General features: G+C 37.8%; 2 protein-coding genes and 1 non-coding gene across 3 annotated transcripts in view; all 3 read right to left on the bottom strand.

Annotated features, from left to right (window-relative positions):
- Nucleotides 1-1,844: 1,844 nt before the first annotated feature.
- Nucleotides 1,845-11,055, bottom strand: LOC132493736 (tripartite motif-containing protein 64C-like). Its single transcript, XM_060104511.1, has 6 exons — nucleotides 10,970-11,055; nucleotides 8,866-9,280; nucleotides 7,410-7,505; nucleotides 6,457-6,707; nucleotides 3,596-3,696; nucleotides 1,845-2,338 (listed from the first exon to the last, which is right to left on the bottom strand). Exons 2-6 carry the CDS (start codon nucleotides 9,274-9,276, stop codon nucleotides 1,845-1,847), a joined length of 1,353 nt encoding a protein of 450 aa, XP_059960494.1. The 5' UTR covers nucleotides 9,277-9,280; nucleotides 10,970-11,055.
- Nucleotides 11,056-16,572: 5,517 nt separating this feature from the next.
- FOLH1 (folate hydrolase 1) overlaps nucleotides 16,573-20,686 on the bottom strand; it is a 57,471-nt gene continuing 53,357 nt past the window's right edge. Inside the window, exons 18-19 of the mRNA XM_060104494.1 lie at nucleotides 19,585-19,677; nucleotides 16,573-18,266 (exon numbers count right to left, since the gene is read on the bottom strand). Coding sequence (XP_059960477.1) covers nucleotides 18,077-18,266; nucleotides 19,585-19,677 — 283 coding nt within the window. The 3' untranslated portion in view covers nucleotides 16,573-18,076. The remainder of the gene's footprint in view (nucleotides 18,267-19,584; nucleotides 19,678-20,686) is intronic.
- Nucleotides 17,323-17,395, bottom strand: TRNAG-CCC (transfer RNA glycine (anticodon CCC)). Its single transcript has one exon. It is a non-coding gene; the product is annotated as a tRNA-Gly (tRNA).

Raw genomic sequence — 20,686 nt, forward strand, 5'->3', positions numbered from 1 at the left:
GTTTTTGTGAATTGGATATTATAGATTGAACTTGAACAAATTATCATTTAACATATTCTTGTGGAGATGTGCCTGAGAATGAATGTTTTCTAGTGAACCATACTGTTTCTGCTTTCAAATGACCAGGGTATAATGAATATTATAGAACAATTACAATATTTTTTAGGTATCACATTATATTACAGAATCTGTATTTCTGTCATCTGAATTATTCTTCAAATTTAAATTGGTTTTGGCCTTCCCACTACTAAGGAGGTTATACCACCTTATGCTCAGTAGTATTTTATATGTCAGTTTAAATTCTGACAGTCACCATCATGTGAAGTCCTGTTTTCTGTTTCCATATCACTTTATGTAGGGTCTTCATCTTCCAGTAGATTGTACTGATCGTCTTAGGGAAATCTAAAAATCAACACTATAAAACAAAATTATGCAGTAGTTATTTTAAACCTCAAAATAATGGAATTTTCTTAGGCTGTAAAGCTGCAAATCAATTACCTCTCTTTTGTTGACATTATCAGATAGCATTTTATGTCCATTATGTTAGCTACATTTTGGAAAACTTTATCAATGCTGGAATAATACTTGTTTATATTAATTCTTTCATTCATGTATTTGTTCATTGATTCATCCTATACTTCTATGTGTTATGTTATAAGTCTGCATTGGATAGTAGGAATATAGTAGTAAATAATATACTGTCTCTACAGTCTCAGAATTGTCTGTCAAGTAGTAAAAGTGCTAATTTGAGGAAGGTTTGTTGAATATTATGATGAGACGGTATATGCTCAGAGAGTGTGTAATGAGAGGAACTACACTGGTCTGTGTAGTCACGAAAAACTTCCTGGGAAAAATGTTGTTGAGCTGAGATGTGCTTAATGACTAGGGTTTAGAGAAATGGCAAAGTCTGTCAAACACTTGGTTCTTACCAACTAGGTCAGCTTTGAAGAGAAAACTAAGCACCATTCCTTTTGTTTACTAACCTGATATATATATTACCTCATGCTTTCACCCCAATCTGGTTCAGATACGCAAGTAAAGCACACTGCTTACAATGTAGATGAATCTTTTTTTTTTTTTTTTGCGGTACGCGGGCCTCTCACTCTTGTGGCCTATCCCATTGCGGAGCGCAGGCTCAGCGGCCATGGCTCACGGACCCAGCCACTCCGCGACATGTGGGATCTTCCCAGACCGGGGCACGAACCCGTGTCCCCTGCATCGTCAGGCGGACTCTCAACCACTGCGCCACCAGGGAAGCCCGCTATGTAGATGAATCTTGAAAGCATTAAGTGAAAGTAAACATATATAAAAAGTCACACATTGTGTGATCCAATTTATTTGAAACCATATGATAGAAAAATCCATGAAGAATAAAACTGGATCAGAGGTGACTTGGGAGGGGGAGGGGGAATGGGGAGTAAATGTTAATGGTCATTGGTTTATTTTTGGAGTGATGGATATGTCCTAGAATTAGATAGTTATGGTTTCACTTTTTGAATATTACTAAAAGCCACTGAATTATATAGTTTAAATAGGGTGACCTTTATGGTATGTAACTTTTATTTTAATAAAACTATTATTTATGACAGAAGAAAAGCAACTGATTAGACTCTATGAAATATTCCATAATAAATTTTTATTACAAGAAAATTTAATTAACAAATTTATACATTCAACATGGTTATGCCATTTTATAAACATACAGTCGTATGTTAATTCATTCCACTAAATTACAATGTGCTCAGAGATAGTCAGATATCATCCTGTGGCCTCATGTGAGGTCTAGGACAACAATTTGTTCAGGCAAGAATTTCATCAATTAAATGGTCATGGAACTTGACTAGTCATGGAGATCTAAGGCAAAGGAAAGGCATCAGAGGGAAGGAGAAGGAGGAAGGAAGGAAACTATATATGAGGGAACCTCTGCAAACATCATAGAAACTCACAGTTCCATTGTCATAATCCAGAAACACTCCGATCCTACCCAAAGGCCTTTTCACATACTGAATTAAGGGTGGGGAGTTTGTGGACAAAGTATAATGATTGTTCACCTTCACAGAAAATAGAAAAAATGCTTCTTCAGAATCAATAATGATATCAGTATCACTCGTCAAGATATCTTTACAGACTCCCAGAATCCAGTTCGAGGAGTGTGTCACATCCACCTCCCAGTAATGCCTCCCAGAGGTGAAGGCCACAGCTCCCCAGGCCACAAATCTCTCCACAATCTGGGGCTCTCTGGGCACGTTGTGATGGTCACCTCCAAACATCACTCTTGTACGATCCTCAGAAAGGCTTACATTGTGAATGGTCATTTTCTGACTCAGAACATTATCCACTGCAGATAGAGCAAAAATCAGGTCAGCAAGTGAGGTTTCCATGGCCTGAGAGGCAGAGGCTCTCTACCCAATGAGTCTTTTAATTTCCCCTCCTCCAAGGAAATACAAAACAAAGACAGCAAAGGGAGTTCAGACTAGCTCTTCTATGAAGAGCAAAAGTCATTACTATCTCACCAGCACACAGAAAGACTTCAAATCATACAGATAAAGGAAAAAAAAAAAAGGAGATATGAACTCTGTGAAGTCTGATTTAATGTCAATGTCTTGATAGTTTATTTCAGGACTCACCAAAAACATTATATTTTTTCTTTCATTTAGAAAACTTTTCTTGTGTCCTTTGTCTTTAATACGATCTAACATGTAGATAGCACTTGCTATCATGTGGGTATTTATTGGGCTATAGTCTCTACTTACTACATTTTCAAAGGTCAAAATTTTGATAGAAATCCATCAATGAATAGTTTGGAAACTTCTAAAAGGATGTTCTGGCCAACCATATAATCCCTTGCCTTTCAGTTGCTTTGAAATTGATCTAATAGCATTACAATTATCCTGCCTAAGCCAATTTTAGTCTTTTCTGTCAATTCTTGCTGATTTTAGAAATAATAAATATTTTTGTACAATGCGTAATAAATGAGCTTGTAATACAGAACAAATTAAAAACCAGCAATGCCATATTTAACTTTTTTTTTTTTTTTTTTTTTTGCGGTACGCGGGCCTCTCACTGTTGTGGCCTCTCCCATTGCGGAGCACAGGCTCCGGACACGCAGGCTCAGCGGCCATGGCTCACAGGCCCAGCTGCTCCGCGGCACGCGGGATCCTCCCGGACCGGGGCACGAACCCGTGTCCCCTGCATCGGCAGGCGGACTCTCAACCACTGCGCCACCAGGGAAGCCCCCATATTTAACTTTTTAAGAGTGAAATAAACTGAATAAACACAATATTGATGGTTACTCACAAAAGTAAATATTCTACCTCTTTATAACCACATGAGCAAGCTGGTTGCTCTCTTCTTGCTCTGCCTATGTCATATGTAACTGAATATATATATCTAGTTTTGCATTTTCAGTAAACTATAGGTTGCAAAGCTCAGCCTTGATCTTTGTAATACAACTATACAGGCAGGAAAAATGTAACAACTTTTGGAAGTTATGTACTACCTTCATGTCAGAAAAAATAAAATAACAATAAAAGAATGCTCCTTCCCAAGAAGTTCTAATGAAATGTAGTCCTGCTCACTGAAGGTTGACTCTTACCTCTGAAGTTGTTCAGCATGTCTAGGATTCCAGTGACAGGCCAGGAAGTGAGCTCTGGGTTCACTGGCTGAGGCTTTTGCATCTGTACCAAATCAGTCCTGTAACAAATGATGTCAGTACATCTCAAGGTCAAAGGCTAATCATAGGACCATTACAAAAAAGCAGGTTTTTTTTTTTTTTTTTTTTTTTTTTGCGGTACATGGGCCTCTCACTGTTGTGGCCTCTCCCGTTGCAGAGCACAGGCTCCAGATGCGTAGGCTCAGTGGCCATGGCTCACGGGCCCAGCCACTCCACCGCATGTGGGAACTTCCCAGACTGGGGCATGAACTCGTGTCCCCTGCATCGGCAGGTGGACTCTCAACCACTGCACCACCAGGGAAGCCTGGAAAAAAGTTTTTAATCCAGGATATTTTGTCAGAATTCTCCTATTTTTGGTTAATTGGATATACATTATATTCTACACACTTGGGAATATAAAAAGTTACCATACTTTTTTCTAAATATAAATTACATCAAATTTCAACTTCCCCATTCTTCTCAGACTTTACTCCAATTTTCAACTTATTGAACTTCATTCACTTCCTCTATTCCAACTCAGGTGATACAAAGATCCTGGGCATTTTACAGAGAACAAAAAATTCAGGCAAAGCCTTTGGGACTTCAGTCAGCAAGTAGTCATCAAGGATACATTCAGTGTCTAAAAGGAAGAGTTAACTTAGCCATACATGTTTGCTCTTATCAGCCCAGCAAGGGAATCCAATTCCAGCCTGACTGCCTTGGTCCTGAAGGTCTAACTTTCCAGTGGACACCAGGAAGCCATTAGCTCTGAGGTCCTACCTACAAGGGGGCTTGCTGTAATGGAACAGGCTGATTCACTGCTACTCCTAGGAACAAAATCACAGCCCCTCTCCCTATTAGGGAATTTGACCCTTTCCTGCCTTTTTCACCTTCCAACTCACTAGTGTAGGTGCTTCCTCTGTGATATCTTAGAAAAATCCCTTCCCTAAGTTTTATTGTGGTGAGTCTGGAGAGGATGGGGTGAGTGGGTGGAACAAAGCCCAGAATGTCAGAAAGTTTTCAGGTATATTTGAATTCAGCCAAATGAAAAGGAAACTTCTCAGACCAAGGATCAGAAGGCCTCTAGAATCCTTTTGAAATAAAACAGAAAATAGCCAAAAAGACGATGTTAATAGATCAAAAGATGTACTGTTCGTCATCCATGTGCGAGGGTTCTGCACCTATGGATTCAACCATGGATTGAATCTGTAATTGATGTTTTATTTAATTAATTAATTTAGTTAGTTAGTTAGTTAGTTATTTTACACTAGGCCCTTGTTTGTTATCTATTTTTTTGTTAAATTTATTTTACTTATAGAATAATACATAGATACATTCTTTTCAAAAAGTTTGAACATTATAGGTAAAGCTAAAGTCTCCTTTGACCACCTTTTTTTTTGTTTGCTGTATGCGGGCCTCTCACCGTTGTGGCCTCTCCCATTGCAGAGCACAGGCTCTGGACACGCAGGCCCAGCCACTCTGTGGCATGTAGGATCTTCCCAGATCGGAGCACGAATCCGTGTCCCCTGCATCAGCAGGCGGACTCTCAACCACTAGGCCACCAGGGAAGCCCTGACCACCATTTTTAATCCTGATCTGCTTCCCTATGGCTTGAGATAACCACTGTGTGTTATTTATTTTAAATATAGCAGTGTGTACTTGTCAATCCCAAATTCTAAATCTATCCCTCCCCTACGTTCTTCCTCCCTGGTTCTAAATGGAAAATATTCAGAAAAAAAAAATTCCTGGAAGTTCCAAAAAGTGAAACTTGAAAATGCCACGTACCTGGGAACTATTTACATAGCATTTAATTTCCATTTTATTAGGTGTTATAAGTAGTCTAGAGATGACTAAAGTGTATGGGAGCATGCCTGTAAGTTATCTGCAAATACTGTGGCATTTTCTATAAGGGATTGTGCATCCTGAGATTTAGATTTTGGGGATGACCTGAAAACAATTCCCCATGGTACCAAGGAACAACTATCCAACCACTTCATCAAAAAGACAACAACTTTTCCAGAAATCAAAAATCGTTAGCATACACTCACATTTCCAATACATTTCCCGAGGCCTGCAATGCAAAAAAAAAAAAAAAATCATGTTAATCATGAGAGTTCTGTCCTTTTGCATCTTCTTTACTATTCTTGTTTGTTCAATAAGGTATTGTTTTTCTCATTCTCCTCTAAGGAACAATCAGAGGCTATCTTAATAACAGAACTTAAACTAAAACATGATGAGCTTCCTCAGGGCACATTAAGGAAGGAAGGAAGGAGGCCAGGAAGAGTCTGTGTAATGATGCAACAACATCAGGTTTCCAATGTCAGTCATTGCTCAGTCCTATTCCCAAGGAGAGATCTCACCATTATGATAACAATTAAAGCAAAACAAGGAACCATATAAAATGAATTATAGAGTGTATTGAAATTGACTACCAGTTCTAAAAATTTTACCTAGACAATGGGCAAAACCTCAATGTCTTCAGTAAGTGTGGGATAATAGAGAGTGACAATGTATTGAGAATTACTCCAAGAAAATTAACTTTCCCCTGGTCACAGAATTTTGCTGATTTTGGATAATCTGTCTGGATAGTACTCCTGATCACACTGAAAAAATTGTGTCCTATGTTAGCTAGTGAAAGGTTAAAAAAAAAACTCCCAAGATTACCTGGCTATGAGAAATAAGGGATTGGACAAATAAAATAATGGGAGTCAAGGAACATCATCCTTTAGCTGAGATAAGAGTATATGCAGGTAACATTTCAATGTCATGGCAATGGTGCCCAGAATAGTACTTCTGTCTCTGAGGATGGAACCTCCCTTCTCACCTGGAGCAACTCCACATCAGGCTTGTGGCACATCTCTGTCAGCTCTCTGTACATTTCTTTCAGACTTTCTTTCTGTTGAGTCATTCTGAATTCACTCTCCCTGAGTTGCTGGAGAGTCTCCTTCGCTTCTTTCTCCAGGGCCTCCAGATGGAGTTGCTCCTCCTCCCGGAGAAACAGGTGGATCCTCTGATACTGAACTTTGATCATCACCTTCCTCATGGCCACATAGTTCTGCAGAGATAATGGATTCAAAGAATCACTCATCCTCATTCTCAACAGAAAATGTCAAATATTATTTCCTTACTGTCATCAGGAGAGGTCTTGACAAACTTTCTGCCTCACATTTCAAAAGGCCTGGAATATTTGCTGGTCCTTCCAATCCATCCTTTCTCTAAGTTTCTCGCCTGTTTTCCCGTTTAAATCAAGCCATCTGAGGGGGTCCCAGTTTTTCTCCCTAGGAGGATTCTTCAGGGGTGTTACTCCATCAATTATTTCCTCTCTTACCCAAATCTTGTTTTTTCTTGTTCCTTTCCCTGATTTTTCTAAATATTCTTTTATTAGGTAAACCGCATACTATGCAGCTTTAAAAATATACACTAATTCTCCTCTAGGTACTACTGTATTCCTCTCCTCACCTTCACAGACACACTTAGCACAATGTTGTCTTATACTCCATGTCTGAGAAGGTTTATTCAAATTTGAAAATGTTGCTTAGGAATACGTTTCATGCCTTGGTTTTCCCATATACTAGCACTCTTTGAACTAGTTTGTATTGGTCTGTTATAACTGTGATTACTGATAGGTCATTTGAAACCACTACTCTTTCCAAGGAAAAGACCACTATCCTTTACCTGGTAATTTGAATTTTGCTGAAAGTCTAAGCCAGGATTATTTCTGTCTCCATGCAAACAAATAGAATATTTTTGTTCTTACCTCTAACAACTGAGTTTTGTTAGCTTCTTGATTCAGACTGTTTTGCATTTCTTGTGTCATTTTCCTTAAAGAGTCCATTCTCTTCAGAAGTTTCTCCTGCAAAATAACCATGAGCTTTAGTGACACAGATGATGATACCATAAATTCCATCCCCTTATGTATGAGCAAAGGCAGTCATTTAGAGCAGGGGTCCCCAACCCACTGGGCAAGGACCACTACCAATCCACAGCCTGTTAGGAATGGGGCCGCACAGCAGGAGGTGAGAGGGGGGCTAGCAAGTGAAGCTTCATCTGCCACTCCCCATCACTCCCCATCACTCCCCATCGCTCCCCATCACTCCCCATCATTCCCCATCGCTCCCCATCACTCCTCATGGCTCCCCATGGCTCCCCATCACTCCCCATCACTCCCCATCGTTCCCCATGGCTCCCCATCACTCCCCATCAGTCCCCATGGCTCCCCATTGCTCCCCATCACTCCCTATGGCTCCCCATGGCTCCCCATCATTTCCTATCGCTCCCCATCACTCGCATTACCACCAGAACCATCCTCCCAACCTCCCCCTGCCCCCATCCATGGAAAAATTGTCTTCCACGAAACTGTTCACTGGTGCCAAAAAGGATGGGGACCACTGGTTTAGAAAATAGAAATCTTGAGTTTGAATTATGTGGTCAGATTTTTCCACATTAATCTAATTTGATTCTAATATGTTGAATATCAAAGTGACAGAAACATATAATGAAGAATTGGGGGGGACTTCCCTGGTGGTGCAGTGGTTAAGAATCTGACTGCCAATGCAGGGGACACAGGTTTGATCCCTGGTCCCGGAAGATCCCAAATGCTGCAGAGCAACTAAGATTGTGTGCTCTAGTGAGCCTGTGCTCTAGACCCCATGAGCCACAACTACTGAGCTCGCATGCCACAAGGACTGAAGGCTGAGTGCCTAGAGCCCATGCTCCACAACAAGAGAAGCTACTGCAATGAGAAGCCTGTGCACCACAGCAAAGAGTAGCCCCCGCTCGCTGCAACTAGAGAAAGCCCACACGTAGCAACAAAGACCCAATGCGGCCAAAAATAAATTAATTAATTAAAAATTAGAAAAGAAAGAAAGAATTGTGGAAACTTTATAGATAATGGAATCTCTCAGTTCCATGAGAGAAATGAAATTTCTCATTTCCTAAGAAATTGAGACTCAGATTTTTATATAACTTGACTAAGAATGCGTCAAGCTCACGTCAGGAGTCAGTATGCCTGGTGCTACCACATGCCCCAGGATACAGCAGTTCCACGTGTTTGGACAATTGGGCAACAACGTTAAAACGATACACGTACATGACCTACACTGAAAAATCTCCACCTCGACCATCTCCATCCCCATCAACTTCATTATTATCCTCATCTTTCTCTCTGATTTAGAAGCCTATAGATTCCTAATTGCTTTAGAAGCATCACTTACCCGGTATTCCTCAGCAGCCCATTGTATTGGACTGTGGCTGTGAGCTGCATGCTCCGGGGACTCAGAGCAGGGGCCACAGAGCAGGGTCTTGTCAACCTCACAGAAGAACCCTTTGGCTTCTTTGTGTGTCACGCAGATCTGCGCCTCCGAGCTGTTGGTTTGTTTAGCTGCTTCCTGTCTGGCGAGGGAAGCCAGCCTCTTGAGTACAATATTGGTTTTGAAATCTGGCTTCTCTGATAGTCCCCTGCACTCAGGGCAGCTCTTTGGAGTCTGGTCTTCCTCCCAGCAGAGGTACAGGCAGGGACGGCAAAAGCTGTGCCCACAGTCTATGGTGACGGGGTCTATGAAGTAGTTCATACAGATGGAGCAGGTTAGTTCATTCTGGAAGGCTTGCAATGTGTCTGAATCCATGTTTCTGAAAATTCAAGACAGAAATAGAGAGGGTAAGAGAGAAAGTCTTTCTTCTGCCCTGATAAGGGAAAATAAAGCCTTTGGACAAATTCCTGTCTGTTTGAACTCTATCTAATTTACCTATTTGCTTACCCTCAGTACAAACCTAGAAATGGTGAATACAGAGAGGTTCATACTGATACAAATGACAAAATTAGATAAGAGAGTCCCTAGCAACTTTTTTGTTTAAAATAAACCGTGTTCTCAGTCATACCTAAATTACATGGATGTGCTTAAAGCTTAGACCAGAGGGTAAATGGTAAGATGACTCCAGAGTTACTTTTATTAGCTGATTGGTACAGAAGCACATATATAATCTCAATCTATCTGTATCTCTCTTTCTCTCTCTCCATGACTCCATGACTGGAACCCATACTTGCACAAACTTTGTCTCTATGCTAATGTTCTCTATGTCTCCTGCCTCTGAACTGAGAGATGTGCTTTTCTAAAGAAAAATAAAATTGTTTAGAATAATTTAAACTTAATATAATCAATGTTGGCTTTACCTTTGGCATATTAAAACTATAAACATTTCAGTGTTTGCTTCCAACTTAAATAACAAAACTCCTCCTTTCAAGACAAAAAAAGGAAAAAATTATGTTATTTCTAGTTCAGGAAAACAATTTTTCCTGGAGTCAGTTCAGATCAAAAGAGCACTTCACATTTTGAACTAGTGAATGTTCAAGCTACAACAGTAATCAGTAAAAATTAATCAGTTGTTTTTTAAAACCAAAGAAAAAATTTGAATATACATGAGGATTTTCTCGCTACACTAGAAATTTCAAAGATGTACTTAATGGAAGTAACATCATATTCTCTTTGTTTCTGATATTTCCCTATTTGACCAATGCCACTTCTTGGGAGTCTCTATCAGTTCATTGGATCTATCCTGAACACTTTTCAAATCTAGACTGCAAACTGAAGTCTTTAAAGATACAGCACCTTTATTCTGGCATGGACATATATACACTACCAAATGTAAAACTGATAGCTGGTGGGAAGCAGCCGCATGGTACAGGTTGATCAGCTCGGTGCTTTGTGACCACCCTAGAGGGGTGGGATAAGGAGGGTGGGAGGGAGACGCAAGAGGGAGGAGATATTGGTATATATGTATATATATACCTGACTCACTTTGTTATACAGCAGAAACTAACACACCATTGTAAAGCAATTATACTCCAATAAAGATGTTTAAAAATATATATATAGCGCATATGAACTTTACAAGACGATATTCTAATTCATTCAACACATTTAACTCTTATGTTCATCTGTATAAAGACTATGAAATGTATATATTATGTTGAACATTTTAGGTGTTCTATGTGTTTCATAAATATATATGTCTGTAGAAATCTCATTTAAGACCTAAAAACATCCAATAACATGTAAGGTAACGGAATAAAAATGATTACATATGTTAATGTTACAAATATCAATATATTACAATTGCTCTAGTTACAGATATTTTAGATATTGAGGTCATTAAAAAAAAAACTAAGACAACTACTTGTTTGCTTGGACAAAACCCAAGCAGGCTAATAGGTAAATGGAAAGGATTTGGATGAAAGAAAATAGACATGAAGATATTTACAATCAATTCCTTACTTACCAGAGTCCACTCCCAGATATTTACAATCAATTCCTTACTTACCAGAGTCCACTGTGAGTGGTCTTACTTCTGGAAGGCTGCACGTCCTGGAAATCTGTGGATATCAGGGTCAACAAGAACTGTCCAACACTCGGTAGCTGCACTTTCCCTCAGTCCCCCTGAGAGAAGAAGTTACCCCTGGATAAATTTGCCTTTTAAAGGATTAGACTCTCCTGAGGCCACACCTACTTCTTGAGATTGGATAAGACCTTCAAAGGGAAGTGGAAAATACTGATAAGTTTACTCAGAAAGGTGTGAAAATGGTTGATTGGGTTTTCGGTATATAGAAAACCCAATCTTAGGGGTCTGAGACCCTAAAAGAATATAGACTTCTTTTGGGGTAAATGCAAAAAAAAATTGGTGAAAACTTTTAAACAAAATACTTTATATATGTTATACATACGTACATAATATATACATCAATGTATATGTTTATATTAATATGAATATAATATAGTAATTATTTATACCATAATTATGTGAGTAATTATATTTAACACAATGCATAAAGACGACTGTTTTTTATTGAGGTATAATTGACATATAGCCTCATATAACTGTCAGGTATATAACGTAATGATTTGCTATTTGAATATATTGTGAAATGATCACCATATTAGTTAACATTCATCACAACATGTAGTTAAAAATTATTTTCCTTGTTATGAGAACTTTTAAGATCTACTCTCCTAACAAGTTTTAGATATGCATTACAGTATTATTATCTGTAGTTACTATGTTGTACATACTGTAGAATATTATTTTTAACAGAAGTGCCATACTACCTGTATTTTGCTGACACCTATCACAGTTTATCAAATTACCAATGCTTACATACATGTTATTTCACTAAATTATCTATTGTGTGTTAATTGAAGCACTACTTATTAAAAAATATGGGCAGTTCCCTGGTGGCGCAGTGGTTGAGAGTCCACCTGATGATGCAGGGGACACGGGTTCATGCCCTGGTCCGGGAAGATACCACATGCTGCGGAATGGCTAGGCCCGTGAGCCATGGCCGGTGAGCCTGCGCATCCGGAGCCTGTGCTCCGCAACGGGAGAGACCACAACAGTGAGAGGCCCGCATACCACACACACACACACACACACACACACACACACACACACAAATGTATATATACATATGAAAATAAATTGACCTTGCTAGAAATTTTTAAAGTGAAAATATAAAGAAGGTCAAATTTTTTTTTGAATTTTTGAATTTTATTTTATTTATTTGTTTAAATATCAGGTTCTTATTACTCATCCATTTTATACACATCAGTGTACACGTCAATCCCAATCTCCCAATTCATCACACCAACACCCACACCCCCAGCCACTTTCCCCCCTTGGTGTCCATATGTTTGTTCTCTACATCTTTGTCTCAATTTCTGCTCTGCAAACGGTTTCATCTGTACCATTTTTCTAGGTTCCACATATATGCGTTAATATACGATATTTATTTTTCACTTTCTGACTTACTTCACTTTGTATGACAGTCTCTAGATCCATCCACGTCTCTACAAATGACCCAATTTCGTTCCTTTTTATAGCTGAGTAATATTCCATTGTATATATGTACCCCATCTTCTATATCCATTCGTCTGTCGATGGGCATTTAGGTTGCTTCCATGACCTGGCTATTGTAAATAGTGCTGCAATGAACTTTGGGGTACATGTGTCTTTTTGAATTATGGTTTTCTCTGGGTATAAGCCCAATAGTGGGATTGCTGGGTCATATGGTAATTCTATTTTTAGTTTCTTAAGGAACCTCCATACTGTTCTCCATAGTGGCTGTATCAATTTACATTCCTACCAACAGTGCAAGAGAGCTCCCTTTTCTCCACACCCTTTCCAGCATTTGTTTGTAGATTTTCTGATGATGCCCATTCTAACTGGTGTGAGGTGATACCTCATTGTAGTATTGATTTGCATTTGTCTAATAATTAGTGATGTTGAGCAGCTTTTCATTTGCTTCTTGGCCATCTATATGTCTTCTTTGGAGAAATGTTTATTTAGGTCTTCTGCCCATTTTTGGATTGAGTTGTTTGTTTCTTTAATATTGAGCTGCATGAGCTGTTTATATATTTTGGAGATTAATCCTTTGTCCATTGATTCGTTTGCAAATATTTTCTCCCATTCTGAGGGTTATCTTTTCATCTTGTTTACAGTTTCCTTTGCTGTTCAAAAGCTTTTAAGTTTCGTTAGGTCCCATTTGCTTATTTTTGTTTTTATTTCCATTACTCTAGGAGATGGATCAAAAAAGATCTTGCTGTGATTGATGTCAAAAAGTGTTCATCCTATGTTTTCCTCTAAGAGCTTTAGAGTGTCCAGTCTTACATTTAGGTCTCTAATCCATTTTGAGTTTATTTTTGTGTATGGTGTTAGGGAGTGTTCTAATTTCATTCTCCTACATGTAGCTGTCCAGTTTTCCCAGCACCACTTATTGAAGAGGGTGTCTTTTCTCCATTGCATATCCTTCCCTTCTTTGTCATAGATGAGTTGACCATAGGTGCATGGGTTTATCTCTGGGCTTTCTATCCTATTCCATTGATCTGTATTTCTGTTTTTGTGCCAGTACCATATTGTCTTGATTACTGTAGCTGTGTAGTATTGTCTGAAGTCAGAGAGTCTGATTCCTCCAGCTCTGTTTTTTTCCCTCAAGACTGCTTTCGCTATACGGGATCTTTTGTGTCTCCATACAAATTTTTAATTTTTTTGTTCTGTTCTGTAAAAATGCCATTGGTAATTTGATAGGGGTGGCATTGAATCTATAGATTGCTTTGGGTAGTATAGTCATTTTCACAATATTGATTCTTCTAATCCAAGAACATGATATATCTCTCCATTTGTTTATATCATCTTTGATTTCTTTCATCAGTGTCTTATAGTTTTCTGCATACAGGTCTTTTTTCTCCCTAGGTAGGTTTATTCCTAGGTATTTTATTTTTTTGTTGCAATGGTAAATGGGAGTGTTTCCTTAATTTTCCTTTCAGATTTCTCATAATTAGTGTATAGGAATGCAAGAGATTTCTGTGCATTAATTTTCTTTCCTGCTACTTTACCAAATTCATTGATTAGCTCTAGTAGTTTTCTCATGGCATCTTTAGGATTCTCTATATATAGTATCATATCATCTGCAAACAGTGACAGTTTTACTTCTTTTCCAATTTGTATCCTTTTATTTCTTTTTCTTCTCTGATTTCTGTGGCTAAAACTTCCAAACCTATGTAGAATAACAGTGGCAAGAGTGGACATCCTTGTCTTGCTCTTGATCTTAGAGGAAATGCTTTCAATTTTTCATGATTGAGAATGATGTTTGCTGTGGGTTTGTCATATATGGCCTTTATTATGTTGAGGTAGGGTCCCTTTATACCCACTTTCTGGACAGTTTGTATCATAAGTGGGTGTTGAATTTTGTTGAAAGCTTTTTCTGCATCTATTGAGATGATCATATGCTTTTTATTCTTCAGTTTGTTAATATGGTGTATCATGTGATTGATTTGCATATATTGAAGAATCCTTGCATCCCTGGGATAAATCCCTTTTGATCACGGTGTATGATCCTTTTAATGTGCTGTTGGATTCTGTTTGCTAGTATTTTGTTGAGGATTTTTGCATCTATATTCATCAGTCATATTGGTCTGTAGTTTTCTTTTTTTGTAGTATCTTTGTCTGGTTTTGCTATCACAGTGATAGTAGCCTCATAGAATGAGTTTGGGAGTGTTTCTTCATATGCAATTTTTTGGAAGAATTTGAGAAGGATGGGTCTTAGCTGTTCTCTAAATGTTTGATAGAATTCACCTGTGAAGCCATCTAGTCCTGGACTTCTGTTTGTTGGAAGATTTTTAATCACAGTTTTAATATCATTACTTGTGATTGTTCTGTTCATATTTTCTATTTCCTCCTGTTTCAGTCTTGGAAGGTTATACCTTTCTAAGAATTTGTCCATTTCTTCCAGGTTGTCCTTTTTATTGGCATAAAGTTGCTTGTAGTAGTCTCTTAGGATGATTTGTATTTCTGCGGTATCTGTTGTAACTTCTCCTTTTTCATTTCTAAATTTGATTTGAGTCCTCTCCCTCTTTTTCTTGATGAGCCTGGCTAATGGTTTATCAATTTTGTTTATCTTCTCATTAGAGGAGGAAGATGGAGGAAGAGTAAGATGCGGAGATCACCTTCCTCCCCACAGATGCATCAGAAATACATCTACACGTGGAATAACTCCTACAGAACACCTACTGAACGTTGGCAGAAGACCTCAGACTTCCCAAAAGGCAAGAGACTCCCCCCACGTACCTGGATAGGGCAAAAGAAAAAAGAATAAACAGAGACAAAAGAATAGGGACAGGACCTGCACCAGTGGGAGGGAGCCAAGAAGGAGGAAAGGTTTCCACACACTAGAAGCCCCTGCGCGGGCGAAGACTACGAGTGGCGGAGGGGGGAAGCTTCGGAGCCACGGAGGAGAGCGCAGCAACAGGGTTGCGGATGGCAAAGCAGAGAGATGCCCGCACAGAGGATCGGTGCCGACCAGCACTCACCAACCCAAGAGGCTTGTCTGCTCACCCGTCGGGGCGGGCGGGGCTGGGAGCTGAGGCTCGGGCTTCGGTCGGAGCGCAGGGAGAGGACTGGGGTTGGCAGCGTGAACACAGCCTGAAGGGGTTAGTGCACCACGGCTAGCCGGGAGGGAGTCTGGGAAAAAGTCTGGACCTGCCGAAGAGGCAAGAGACATTTTCTTCCCTCTTTGTTTCCTGGTGCGCGAGGAGAGGGGATTAAGAGCGCTGCTTAAAGGAGCTCCAGAGACTGGCTCAAGCCGCGGCTAACAGCGCGGACCCCAGAGACGGGCATGAGACGCTAAGGCTGCTGCTGCCGCCACCAAGAAGCCTGTGTGCGAGCGCAGGTCACTCTCCAAAGACCACAAGTTATAATGTAAATCAACTCCAGGTAACAAATTGTCCCTTATAAAATGAATAAATGCAGTAATCTCTTCTAAAATGGACTAAGGGTGCCCTATTTGTGTTTCTGAGAGGAGACCATAATATTTTTGCTCTTTTTTTCCCCCAGAGCTTTTGATTTACACATAACTCTGAGCTGTCAATCAACAAGTTTAAATATTTATTTAAACTTGTTGAAATTTATTTAAAGGTACGTCTATAAACTAAAGGTGTTAAAGATAAATAAAGTATTGCATTTCACTACCTGTGTTCTCAATTGATTCAACACAATCATCCAGTCTATATGAAGCACTTACCTTTGCCTTTCAGGTATGGTGGGTGAACCAAAACAAGATAGCTGAGCCTTCTCCCCCCAGAAAACTTACTGTATAGTTAGAAAGATAAGGCAAACACAAAACAATTTTTCAAAATGTGCTTAAATTAATCACAATATTTAATAAAATAACACTGAAATGCTTAATGCAAAAAAGATTTAAAGAAGTAAAATTTTTATAGAAATATTATCTGAACTGTATATGTATTTTTAAACTTCTTAGTGTCCACATCATAAAAGGTAATTAAAAATATTTGAAATGAATTTCAATAATATACTTAAATATATTCAAAAATTATCATTAAAAATATAAACAATATTGAAAATATTAATGAGCTATTTTACATTCTTTATTCTATACTAAGTTTTTGATGTCCAGCATGCATTTCATACTGACAGCACAGCTCAATTCAAACTAGTCACATTTCAAGAGCTTGATATCTACATGTGGCTACCCTATTAGGCATTACAGAATCAGACAAACCACCTATTACATGGGAGACACATTGTTTTCAAATCCTCAGGTGACAGAACAATTTCAAGCAGTCTTAGGAAGAGAGGGTGGATTGGAACCCACTATCTCCAAATTCTATAGCAATAGATGAGCATTATAAACAGTCTCATGATGATAATTTTAGAGGAAAAGTTGTCAAAATCAGCCAGGCTGTTTGCTTTGTAAGAGGACTAATTGGCATCTGTACTTGGCATCTTAATGTCCACCAGTGAAGTTCTTTATTTTCTGGATACTGTGAATTGTATTCTTTAGGCCTTTTGTAGAATTTCCAAAGACTAGACTTTTCTTAGGGTATTGTATGTTAAAGAAGATTAGGTTATCTTAGGTGTAAACATAAGCTCAAATCATTTTGATTGGATTTACACGACGGCCTAATTTATTTTTAAGGAAACATCTACATGTTCCTGAAGTCCTCAATCCAAGGGACAGTGATTGCTCCATATATCTGTAATTCTTATATTCTTATATATTTTTTAATATTTATTTATTTATTTGGCTGTGCCGGGTCTTAGTTGAGGCACACAGGACCTTCCTTGCGACATGCGGGCTCTTAGTTGCGGCACATGGGATCTAGTTCCCTGGCCAGGGGTCGAACCTGGGCCCCCTGCATTGGGAGTGCAGAGTCTTAGCCACTGGACCACCAGGGAAGTCCCTGTAATTCTTATATTCTTTAAACTTCTTTTTACCTTTTACTAGACAATACTTCATTGCTCCAATGCTATTGTAATTAATCATTCTTTACGTTAACTTTCTCTGTTTATGTTTCTGTGTGGTTTCTCTGTCTTGACTGAATGCTAATGCATAAGTGTTATATCCATGCAAGGGAATGCTCTGTGTCAGTGGAATCTAATGACCTACAGCCACAATAATACATGGATGAAATGTCAAAGGTGAGTGAAAATATCAAGTCCTAGAAAAATATACATGGTACAATTTTATTTATAAAAATTCTAAAAATACACAACAAATAACAAACTGATGTTTTCTACATGTGCAGTGACAGGAGTAGTTTTGTAAATGCTGAATTAGACATGATTCTCCGATAATGCCACATAAGTGTATTAAAATTTTACTCTCTTCTTAATTTCAACACTTAGTCCAACTTCAGAATAACTTTCTATAATTACAGAATAAAAATCATCCATCTTTCTTATTCGATCTATATGGAGAAGAAAAAAGAATGTCAAGATGGATATATGTATCTATCTGTATCTATATATGTATATATATATGTACGTAACTTTATTTTTCAGTTTATCAGTGCATCCAACATGATTCTTTCTGAGTGATACATCATACTAATTCAATGTGTTCTCCAAAGAAACTTCTTAGGCTACTTCTCTCAGAGTCCCTGCTGCAGCCTGCACGGTGAAGGCTGCAATAGAAATGTGTCTCTTCACTTCTTCCCAGGCCTTGGAAGGATCCACCTTGCTTTCGATATCAAACAGAGCATCGAAGATCCCTGGGAATGACTCCCCCATATACTTGTTGTGGCTGCTTGGAGCATAGATGACATGTCTGTTGATAAAAATAGTTTGCTATCAGTTGCTCGAATTATATATACAAGGGAAAAAACAGGGACTTTCTACAATTCATGGATTGTATAATTTTAATTGCCACTTGTCAATTAAATTTACAAGTTCAATCTCCAAAGACTAGTCTATGAAATATGTGGCAATTAATTATATTTTGACTTTAGACAGATGACTTAAAGTGGTTCAGAGCAACAAAAGTGATGACAATGATAGCAACAACAGCTTGTCACCTACTATGGATCACGCTTGGAATTAAATTATTTACCTATCATTTTTCTAATCCTTGAAAATAAACTCTACAGAGTTGATATTATAATTTCAAAGAGGAGGAAATTGAGGTCTGGGAGATGAAGTGATCACTCTCAAGGCACACTGCAAGAAGTGATGACTTCAAAATACCACTCTATCCTCTGAAATGTAGCACAACTGTGATTATAGGGTTTCATTTGTGACCAGACAACCTACATTGTGTTTTTCTCCTATTTAAAAAAGAAGTCATGTATAATACCTAGCGTCAAGCATGATGAATCATTAAAACAGTTTTATAACATTCAACATGACCTAGGAAGAAGGTGATGTTTTACTGAAGGAGCTACGCCAGTGCATGTAACAGCCCTGGAAGAGAAGGACAAGTTCCACAGTAAAGAGGTAAAGGAAAAGAACATGATTATGCCACTAAGGGGAATCCATTCACCCTGTTTGGATGATGCCCTTACACTCAATTCCAATTCTTTCATAGATAATCCCTAAACAGAAAGATGAGGTCGTTTCTGGCTGGTCAATGATCTAATTCTTTCTGAATACTTAGTAAGATCAACCTGGGGACAGTTGGTGTTTATCAGAAATAATTATGATTGTCAAAAATTAGAAAAAAACTAAATGTCAACGTTAAGAGATAGAGTTAAATAAATATATATTTATTATACCTTATGTATATGCATAAATACACATATATTCAAAATAAAATAAGAGAGGGGCTAAAATTATGTATACCAAAGGACAAACATGATTTTATATCTGACAAGTAGAGTTGGGGAGATTTTTATTTTCTACTTCTGACTTCCTGGGTTTTCTAAATTTCCTGCAATGAACATATACTCTTTTATACATAGAAACAGAAAAGATAATAAAATAAAGATCTGTAGTAATCATATTACATTATATAAATAAATAATATATTTATCATTTACTACATATACTTTGGAATTTTTTATATGCTTGCAAGAAATCAACTATATTTTTCCCACAGGGCAAAAAATAAGAAAAAAATTATATTAAAATAGTCATATTTTTACCCTTACCTATAAAAAGGCCTGTCTGGTAATCCTAAAGGATCAATAAATGCTCGTTCCAAAAACATCAGTTGATCATTCATAATTCTTAATAATATTGGGCTAGAAAAGGAAAGGAATACAGTTGTAGCTTCATGAAAATATGTGCACTACTCAGCAAACTAAAAATTCAAAACAAAACTAAACACAGTCAATATATTTTAACTTCCTATAACATGCAAATTAAGAACAGTAGCATGCATAGTTACATTTTTTAAAGTCCTACAAAATACTATTCTGCTGAGGCTTATAAAAGCACTGAAAAAGTTCAATGTGCCCATGGAAAAAATATATAGTAATTTTTATTTATATTGAAATAATTAATTGATAAACCTAGGTATTCAAATATAGGCAACACTTTTTTCATCTTAAGTCTCATAAAAATCTGTTCATAGAAGTCATTTCAATATTGAAATGGAATAGTCTATTAATGTTTAGTAGAGTACCTGGGGAATTATACATATTTACCAAATGACAGCTAATAATATTTTTATTATTATTTTAAAAGATAAACCTACCATAAACAAAAGGGGTGGTGCTTATTTCACCCTTTCAACGATATTTGAATGCCTGTTATGTATCAGACACTTCTGGCTTTCACAGAGCTCACATTCCAAAGTGTGCAGGACAGCGTTACTGTTATAAAAATGACTCAATACAACTGAAAATTTACCAGCCAGCCTGGAGTAGGGCAACAACGTTATTAAATTCAACATATTAAGTCTGTCATAATGAGAAATAACCATTACCATAAGGAATCATAAATTACTTTATATAAAGATTTAATTATCTTAGTTTTGTTATTTTTTAGATTTAATAATAAAACAATGTGCCCATTACTATTCTGAATGTTTATAAAATTTGTTCTTTTTAATCTTCAGAGCAGTCCTCCAAGTTATGCAGGATAATAGCCCTGTTCCACAGATGAGATACTCAGATTCAGTAGATAAATGACTTGCCCAGGTTCACAACTAGAAAGTTTTAGAGTGAATAGTAGCTCAGTAGTATTCCTTCAATGGCACTGTGTTGACAACAGGAAGACAGACTAAAGGCCTCACAGTTTGGATTTGAG

This window comes from Mesoplodon densirostris, chromosome 7 (genome assembly GCF_025265405.1).
Source record: "Mesoplodon densirostris isolate mMesDen1 chromosome 7, mMesDen1 primary haplotype, whole genome shotgun sequence".
Classification (NCBI taxonomy): domain Eukaryota; kingdom Metazoa; phylum Chordata; class Mammalia; order Artiodactyla; family Ziphiidae; genus Mesoplodon; species Mesoplodon densirostris.